The following is a 9,291-nucleotide window of genomic DNA, read 5'->3' as shown; positions in this document are numbered from 1 at the left end:
TTTTCTGAGATAGTATGTTAATGTTTTAGGCAATAACGATAGGCCTCAAGTGCACTCATTTGTTTCTCTTATATGAATCTATATATTCATATTCATAAAGTACACTTCGAAAACCAGAATCATCAATAATAAACGCACACAAACACCCTCATGCCTATCAGAGATCGTATGATCCCTACAACAAAGAATTGAAACGCGCAATTTAGAGAGTTACTTTCAAGACGCTATACATCTCTCGATCGTTTTCACCTTTAAAATCTACGCGGACTCATAAAGTCTATATGGTATTTTTCAGAATATCTTGGCGTAACAGAGCGCGACGATTCTGGTATCGACGGAATCATCTCTCTCTCCACTATCCAAGTATATTTAAATTATGCCGCGCCCCCCCCCCCTCATTAGCAACAATTCCAGCCTCGACAGTAGGACAGGGTATGAGAGGTACCAGGGAATTGAATTGAATATAGTAAATGCTTAACTATAGTAATACACAATTAATGTCACAGTCAGGGGGGGGGGGCATAGGGGGCGCTGCCCTCTGCGCCCCGCCTAGCCCCTGGTGTGCTGCCGCTCCCCAACACCAGTCTGAAAGACAGAATCCACTACGTATATACTGCAAGATGGAGCATGAGTCACCCTTCCAGCTCAGCGGGATCTGTCAATCAATGCCTAGGTCATATATTGCCGTGTCCGCCCTTCATGGAAATCGTATACTCGACCCTGCCGTAAATACGTTGAGAATTCTTTGGTTTTCCTCGATGTGGGGTACAGTGAGGTATTATCTCCTTTATGCTATTATATTATTGTTTACCTTTTATGCCTTCCCTTGCTATTATGGCCAAGGATGTGGGAGTTAGGGGGTTCCGCGACATAATTCCTATATGTGTGTACTAGAGGGTTAGAGGAATGGATACTAAAATCGTCAGTATCGGTTATATGAAGTCCTGTGAAAAATTGTCAACACTAATGATCTTCTGAAGCCTAGTCCAGAACAAGATACATTGTTAATCAACACTATCTGACACCGTTGTTCAAGAAATCCAAGAATCTCTCGTAACTCTTGCAAATATTGCGAGACACGATTTCATACCAACGTCCAAATCAAAATTCTTTGTTATTGCTATAATGTTTATTGTTGTTATTATTACTGTAATCATCATTATTGTTAATATCACTACACAAATAGTTATAATGAAAATGACTAATAATTAGGATAATAAATATTTATAATAACTTCAATAATCATAACAATAAGGATGATTATGGCGATAATTACTATAATCATAATAATCATTTAAATAATGACAATAATGGTGATAATAATAATAATTAAAGAGGACAGTTATGATTTAAAAAAAAAATAGGCTAAAAGTAATGAATTCGAAAAAACGGCAAAATCGATTGAATTACCTTTTGAGAGAATAGTCGAAAAAAGCCTTTTCGATTATGAATGATAATTATGTTGATTTTACCAATAATTCTGTTAATTATCATCCTTTTATTGTCATCAAAATAATGACAATAATGATAATAATGGTACTAATGATAATAACAATCAAAGAGGACATTTATGATAAAAAAATAGGTTAAAAGTAATAAGTTCTCAAAAGTCAAAAATGCGGCAAAATCCCGCGAATAGTCGAAAAAAACTTTTTCGATTCTAAATGATAATTATGATGATTTTAGCAATAGTTCTGTCAATTAGGATAATTTTGATGATAATCCAATAAGTATTGACAATAATGATGATAATGACAATAATAATGATAATAAAAATGATAATCATAATGATAATTTTGATAGTAATTGCAATAATAGCAATTATTAACAATATCCTAATGATTTTCATACTACTACTAATAACAGAATTAATGATAATAACTTTATTACTACTAATAATAGAAATGATAATTTTATTAAGGTTATTACTACTATATTGTTGTTGATATCATTATAATTATAATTATTGTTAATATCTATATATATATATATATATATATATATATATATATATATATATATATATATATATATATATACATATCTATCAGTTAAGAGACTTGCAAACTAGGGAGTTTAGAGAAGTCCATTTGGAAAATATGAAGAGCACTAGCTCCAGGAGCTAGGAGATCATATCCAGAGATGAGACCAGACGAGGAGTCTATCATCCCTGAAGGCAATCAGGAGGAAGAAGACGAACGGGAAATGGAGTACCTTATGAATTATCCTAGACCAGTTGGCGATGGAGCCGAAACGATGCAAAGGACGGAAGCTCAACCTTCAGGGGAAGAGGATGAGGGACCGGATGTAATTGTAGAGGATGAATTCAATAAAGAGTCTATTCCAGGAAAAGCCAATAATTGTTGTAAGATGAGAATGGATATCACAAACAATACAGATTCCAACAATGCTTCTGCAAATAACGCTGAGGGCGAAAGCAGAATGAATGATGGAATGAATGAAACTCATGGGAGGAATGTTAGTTCTGAGCATGCGGGTAGGGAACCTATGCATGGGAGACGTACTAGCAGACGTACAAAGTATGGACCCGGATATTATGCACGGTTGCACGAGGGACCATAGTAGAACTAACCATAACTAGACATGATCACACATGACCACATGACACACCAACACGTATTTTCATCATCATCATCAAGGGGGCTGACACCGACGGGGGCGCATAGCCGCATCCACCCTTCGCTTCCACCTACGAGGATCCCTCATGGCTAGACGCCAGGCAGGGACTCGGCCCATCTCTAATTCTTCACGGCAGGTTTGGTCGATCTGCCCAAGCCACGACCTCTTAGGTCGTCCCACAGGCCTCCTCCACCCAGGGTTGTCTCGAATAGAGACGACCTGATGGGCAGGATCATCCTGAGGAAAGCGAGCCAGGTGGCCGTATAGCCTGAGTTGGCGATCACGGATTGTGCAGATAACAGGTCCTGTGCCAGTCTCACGGTGCAACCGTTGGTTGAACACATGGTCCCGCCAACAGTACCCCATGATCTGGCGCAAGGACCTATTACAAAAGGCTTCAAGACAAGCCTCCAAGGCACAGGACAATGTCCAGGTTTCGCTACCGTATAGCAAAACTGGCTTTATCAGGGCCTTGAAAACCCGTAGCTTGGTCCTTCTGCACAGGTACCGACATCTCCAAATACTCTTGTTGAGAGAGTTCATGACCCCTGCTGCCAGGCCAATCCGTCTGCTGACTTCATGGTTTGACAGCCCAGAGTTATGACTACCAAGGTATGTAAAGCTCTCTGTGACTTCAATGTCCTCGCCGCAAGCACGTACCGGCTGAACAGGTTCTCCTAACAAGTCCCCAAATTCCTGGACCTTGGTCTTGGTCCAGGAGACCTCTAGACCCAGGGGTTTCGCTTCATTGCTAAATGCATCGAGAGCCGCCACTAAGGTTTCCAAAGACTCAGAATGGCAACGTCATCAGCAAAGTCAAGGTCTGTAACCTTGATATTGCCCAGCGTTGCCCCACAATGACTTTGAACAGTAGCTCTGCCCAGTATCCAGTCCATGCAAGTGTTGAAAAGAGTTGGTGCAAGGACACAGCCTTGCCTCACTCCTGAACTAACAGGAAAGAAGCTCGACAGGCCCCCACCACACTTAACAGCACTTTCAGTACCAGTATACAGGCTTGCTATTAGTCCAATAATCCTTGTTGGTATTCCTCTCAGCCTCAGGATCTCCCAAAGTGACTCCCGATGCACCGTATTGAATGCCTTCTTGAGGTCGATGTAGGCTGCAAGCAGCCCACGCCCGAACTCACGGCGGCGCTCTACAATGACTCGAAGTGCGAGGATACGGTCTATTGTGGACTTACCAGGAGTGAATCCGGATTGCTCCAGTCTCTGGTGCCTCAGTAGATAGTCTCTGATACGTCTCAGAAGGATGTGGGCGAGAACCTTGCCTGGTATACTGAGCAGTGTGATGCCTCGGTGATTGCTGCAGTCCCAACAGTCCCCCTTCCCCTTCCAGAGAGGGATGACCACACCCCTCAACAGGTCAGGAGGAACGGAACCGGACTGCCAGATGGCAGCCAGGACAACATGTAACCCCCATGCCATAGGTTCACCACCAACCTTTAACAGTTCAGCTGGTATGCCGCAGATACCAGCTGCTTTACCATTCTTCAGCTTGGAAATCGCCCCCCTAACTTCAGTTAGGGAGGAAGGGTCCTCACTGATAGGTGGATCCGGCAGCGGGATCTCGACACTACTCGCATCCAAGTTAACTGCTGGTGGGTCAACCTGGTACAGCTGCTCAAAATACTCAGCCCAACGTCCCCGCACCGCAACAGGATCTGAAACGATCTGACCACTTACTGAGCGAACTGCTGTCACCTGTGAAGAGGGCTTGGAGTTCAGCTTTCTCAGGGCTTGGTATGCAGGACGAAGGTCATTTACTAAGAAATGGCCTTCTACCTCCTCTGCAAGACTCCTAATAAACTGTTCCTTGTCCCTTCTTAACAGGGATCGAGTTCTGCGCACATGAGAACGGTGCAATCCCCAATCCCCTGTCAGCCAAGCCGCTTGACATGCATCTGTGGCTTCCAGTGTTTCCTGCGAGATGGAATTCTGTACTGCTCTCAGGCGTACACCAATCGTATCTTGAGCTGCATCAAGCGTTACACGCTTAAAGGTATCCCACAGAAGAACAGGGTCTGTCAGACTGCCAAGCACTGCGAAACGATCAGAGATTGCCTCAGCAAACCCGCGGGCACACTCCCCCTCCCTCAGCCTGTCCAAATGAAACACCCTAGGGTTTTGAAGTGGACCCGGAGGGTAGCCACAACCAATCTATGGTCAGTACCACAGAACTCAGCACTCCTATACACCCTGCAATTCTGAAGGATCCTCCAACGAGTGCTAACGAGTATGTGGTCGATCTCCTTGGCAGCATTACCCGCATCACTGTACCATGTCCAGCGATGTGGGTCTGGGTGCTGGTACCAGGAGCCAGAAATCCTCAATTTCTGGGACCTAGCAAAGTCCCGGAAAAGGAGGCTATTCTCACTACCGGCATCAGCTCCTGAACCATGGGGACCGACAGACATCTCATAGCCAGCTCGATCACAGCCAGATACCGCATTGACGTCGCCCAGAACAATGCGAATATCTCGTTGGGGACATCTGTCTACCACAGATGTAAGTTTGGTGTAGAACATCTCTTTTACGTCAAGTTTACAAACATCGGTAGGAGCGTACACAGCAATAAGGGACATGAAGCCAAAAGATAGCTTCAATCTCAATACCATTATACGCTCATCAACAGGAGTAACCTCTACTACCGAGGGCTGGAGTCTGCTGGAGATGGTGGCCATCACTGCGGCCCGACCAGTAATAAGTGTAGCCACCTACATAGGTCATGCCGCTGCCAGGCCTCCTCACCTCCGAGAGAGCAGCCACCTCAACTCTCAGCCTCCCCAGTTCCCTCGACAGTAGTGGCAACCGATCATCCTGACGCAAAGAACGGATGTTCCAAGCCCCCACCCTGACTTCCCGCCTGAGGTTCAGCCTCTGGCAGTCGCTCCGGGTGGATGCCACCTCTGCCACCCCCACCGACGCTGCCCCATATAAAAGGGGGTGGCGGGCAGCGTGCCCCATCATCCACCTGTGGGGTTCCCGAGGGCTTTCCCCCACAAGCTTCACTCTGGGCTGGCGGCCACCAGAGCGCAGGCGAGACGGGTAGTTCCCGTTCCCAGCCTGCGCTCCAGCAGTCGCCCTCCCAGCAGGGCCCACAGTCCTCCTCACTTGCTGGGTGGGAGGGGCTTTTCCCCTCCTCCCAGCCTCTCCATTCATAAGATGCACTGCCGATTGGTTTATATCTGGGGGGAGGAGGACTGGCAAGGCCCACCTCCCCCGAGCCTCCCATTAACCCCAGGGGGCTAGGGGGCAGGAGTTGGTACAGGGCCAGGGCGTGTCCACACGCCGGTGGGCCATGGCCCTGAACCTCTGGGGCCTCCTGCTGCTCCGAGATCCCCCTCAGTTTAGCCTGGAACCGCAAGGTACCCAGTTTCCATGGGAGGCCACGAGGAGGCACTGCAGGGAGTCTCGATGATGGAGAGGCTATGCACTGGCAGGGGGAGGCTTATGCAGAGCTGCTCCCTTTTTCGCACGAGGCTAGCCAGCGGTGGCAGCTGTAAGCAAGAAGGCATGCAAAAGCTCTTAACACTAACTAGACTACCACTCCATCGCTTCACACCACCCTGCGCATGAAGCACCCACCCATAATTATTTTGTTGGAAAGGACGTGGTGGTTACCAACATGGAATTAAAATGCTATGCTTCTTGCAGATATTGAACCATGTTGGGAGGGATGTGCATGCTGATCCTGGGAGCCTGCCTGTGGATGGTTTGTCAGGCGGAGAGCAATCCACCTCTTCTTTGGCCGGGGGTAGCCCTTATTAGAAGAGAGAAGGTTCTCACCAAGAATATCCACTGGAAGGTTGTGCAATATCAGGACCTAGGACCCATTTCCGAGACTCTGGAACGGCTCAAGACGTCACTAGGAGTAATATCTACCGTCGTCAAGAGTGAAGAGAACTCTTCAGCTCATGGAGAAGCTAGAATGCGTTTAGTCGGGCATAGACTGGCGTTTATGACCAAAGGTTTCAGAGAGGTTTTAACGGGTGTTAAAGAGAGCCAACATTGTAAAAGTCGGGTGAAAAGAAGCCTATTTGACGGGGTTGGAAGACTTCTTCATTCGATGTTTGGACTCTTAGATGACCGTAGTGGGGCTGAAGTTAAACGTTTAGGAGCTCAAACTGTGGCTATAAAACATCATTTATCACAGCAATTTACTGTTTTAAAGGATATGGCCAATACACTTGACTTGACAACTAAGGAGGTTGCATGGCTCGACTCTCATGTAAGGAAACTTTCACTTGATTTGAATAGGCAAATTGGGGAGGTTAACTGGGAGGTTCAGTGGAACGAAAAAATGGATAATTTGGAAGCCATTATCGGGTCACTTAATAAGGAAGTTCAGCGGGCTTGTGAGGTCATATTAATGGCATTGACAGGTCACGTGTCTCCTCGGTTGTTAACTGATGCTGTAGTAGAAGAGGTTCTATAGGTATTAGGGAATACGTTGGGAGCATCTTTTGATGTAATTAAGGATTTTGCCAAAATGGAATTGGTTAGGTGTGGTTATGAGTTAATCTTCACCATTACACTCTATATTCCCCAACCAGTCAAGTGGGAGTTGACAGAGGTAATATCAACTCCAATGCAAACAGATAAAGGACTAATTGCATTAAAGGATTTACCAATTAATATAGCTCAAACAGACTCTGAGGTTATAGAGTTTAGCAATGGAATGCTAGATGGGTGCATGAAATCAAAGGAATTCATTTTGTGTCCCAGAGCTTTAACATCGCCGATCAGTGTGACTGAATCGTGTGTATGTATGTTAGAAAGACTTCCAGGGGGAAGCAAGGGTATCCCTAATGTATGCAAGACAGAATGGGTGAAAGGGTTCACGCCAATCTTTAAGGTCTATAATGATCTCGGTGATCTACTTTATTCTAACAGGACTACACCAGCATTGTTAAAATGTTCAAGCGGTAGTAGACGTACCATAGAGCTCAAAGGAACAGGGTATTTGCATTTTCCGGGAGACTGTGCACTTGTTATAAGTAAGGGAATAACAGTTTACAGTCGAAGGGAAAGTATATCCACTGGTTATGACTTTACCTCAGTCCACACTAATTTCTCGGAGTATGATAAGGTATTACAAGATGTTATGGAACCCATCTTGTCCAGAGATCTAAGGGTAGTTCATGATCATTTTAATCAGTCAAAAGCAAATTTGGATAAGGTTAATTCATCAATAAATGGCCTTGTGAAGGCAATTGCCTCCATAGACCAGGATAATGCTGTTCTGTTTGGTCGGACAGATCATCATTATGTTACTCAGGTTAACTCATGGGATGGGGTAATCTTGGGACCTATTTTGATTATTATTAGCCTTTGCTTTACCTTATATCTCTGGAAGCGGTTGAGGCAGGAGAGAGATAAGAGGTTATCATTGTCAAGGGCGATTGAGTCATTGGTTGGCCCAGCTCTGCAACCTCTCTCCGACTCACCGTATGCACGTATACCTAGGGGGACTATGTCAACGGATATTACTTTATAAGTTCTGACAGCATCCTACTAAGACCGATTGGTGGTTTTCTCAGGAAGTCATAGGTCACCCGAGGACGTGATTTCAGTGGGGGAGCATGTCAACGGCCAGACTTATAGTAGTAGTATTTTAAAGGTAATCCTGACCCAAAGAGACCATTATACACCATGGAAATGGTTTTCCACTAGTTGTATGGTAGATGGAATGGTAGTTCAAGGGAGCTCCACATTCCATTGAAGCTACAGAATGTGTTGATCCCATGGAGGGGATAGGCCTTTAATGTTTTACAAGGCACTATAGACTGTGTCTCGGGAACATAGAGGTGATAATCTACAGGTCTTGTAAAGAACGGCACCACTGTGCTCAGCGCTGGGTCAGCAGGGTCAGGAGAGGCCAGGGCGCCTGTGTGGCACTCATGCCCGAGTTCAGTTTCAACCGTGATCGTGCGTGGACGCCGTGACGGTTAATTCAAAAGCGAATTTTGCTGTTTGGTTAGAATTACTGAATTCCGTATTCCAAGGGGAATCATCAGCCCGTCAGGAGACGAGTATAAACAATTCCAAGGGGAATTATCAGCCTGTCAGGAGACGAGCATAACCAACACTGTATACGTAAGTAACTACATTAAAAGTGTAAATTTACGTTGTGTTTATTGTAACCAATTGAAATTATATTGAGATATAATTGTCATATGCAAAACTAGGAAGTATTATATCCATAACACTGAGCCCGCTCCTGAGAGAGTGGAATATAAATCTATTATCCAGTGACTTATACAAAAAGTAGTATAACAACCCCTAAATTGGGGCTAGGTAATAACAATATATGCGCATGTGTAGATAAAATTGGCATACTCGGCTTTTATCACAAAATAAATGTTCTTATATGTGATCATGATATGAATATGAACTATTAAAATGACGAACAATTTATTTCGTCAGATCCAAACACGGATTCAATAAACAGAAAATATGTTACTTTATAATAATTTTAGAATATTATTTAACCATGGTTAATGTAAATACATGAATGTTCCATCAGTGAAGTTGTTTAACTAAAGTGTTAAACAACTTCTCGCACAAAATGCCATAGCATGTAGTTGACAACTCACTTACTCACTCTCTCTCTCTCTCTCTCTCTCTCTCT

At 44.6% G+C, this 9,291-nt stretch overlaps 1 protein-coding gene across 1 annotated transcript; it reads left to right on the top strand.

Moving 5' to 3' along the window:
• Nucleotides 1-303: 303 nt before the first annotated feature.
• On the top strand, nucleotides 304-8,786 carry LOC138865263 (uncharacterized). Its single transcript, XM_070135188.1, has 2 exons — nucleotides 304-775; nucleotides 6,315-8,786. The coding sequence occupies exon 2, from the start codon at nucleotides 6,325-6,327 to the stop codon at nucleotides 7,093-7,095; it is 771 nt and encodes a 256-aa protein (XP_069991289.1). The 5' UTR covers nucleotides 304-775; nucleotides 6,315-6,324; the 3' UTR covers nucleotides 7,096-8,786.
• The last annotated feature ends 505 nt before the right edge of the window (nucleotides 8,787-9,291 follow it).

This window comes from Penaeus vannamei, chromosome 20 (assembly GCF_042767895.1).
Source record: "Penaeus vannamei isolate JL-2024 chromosome 20, ASM4276789v1, whole genome shotgun sequence".
In the NCBI taxonomy this organism is placed as follows: Eukaryota; Metazoa; Arthropoda; class Malacostraca; order Decapoda; family Penaeidae; genus Penaeus; species Penaeus vannamei.
This window is presented reverse-complemented; position numbering and strand designations above follow the sequence as displayed.

Bases quoted from the DNA above. Each gene is read 5' to 3' on its own strand.
- LOC138865263 (XM_070135188.1), top strand. From the start codon at position 6,325: ATGTTGGGAGGGATGTGCATGCTGATCCTGGGAGCCTGCCTGTGGATG.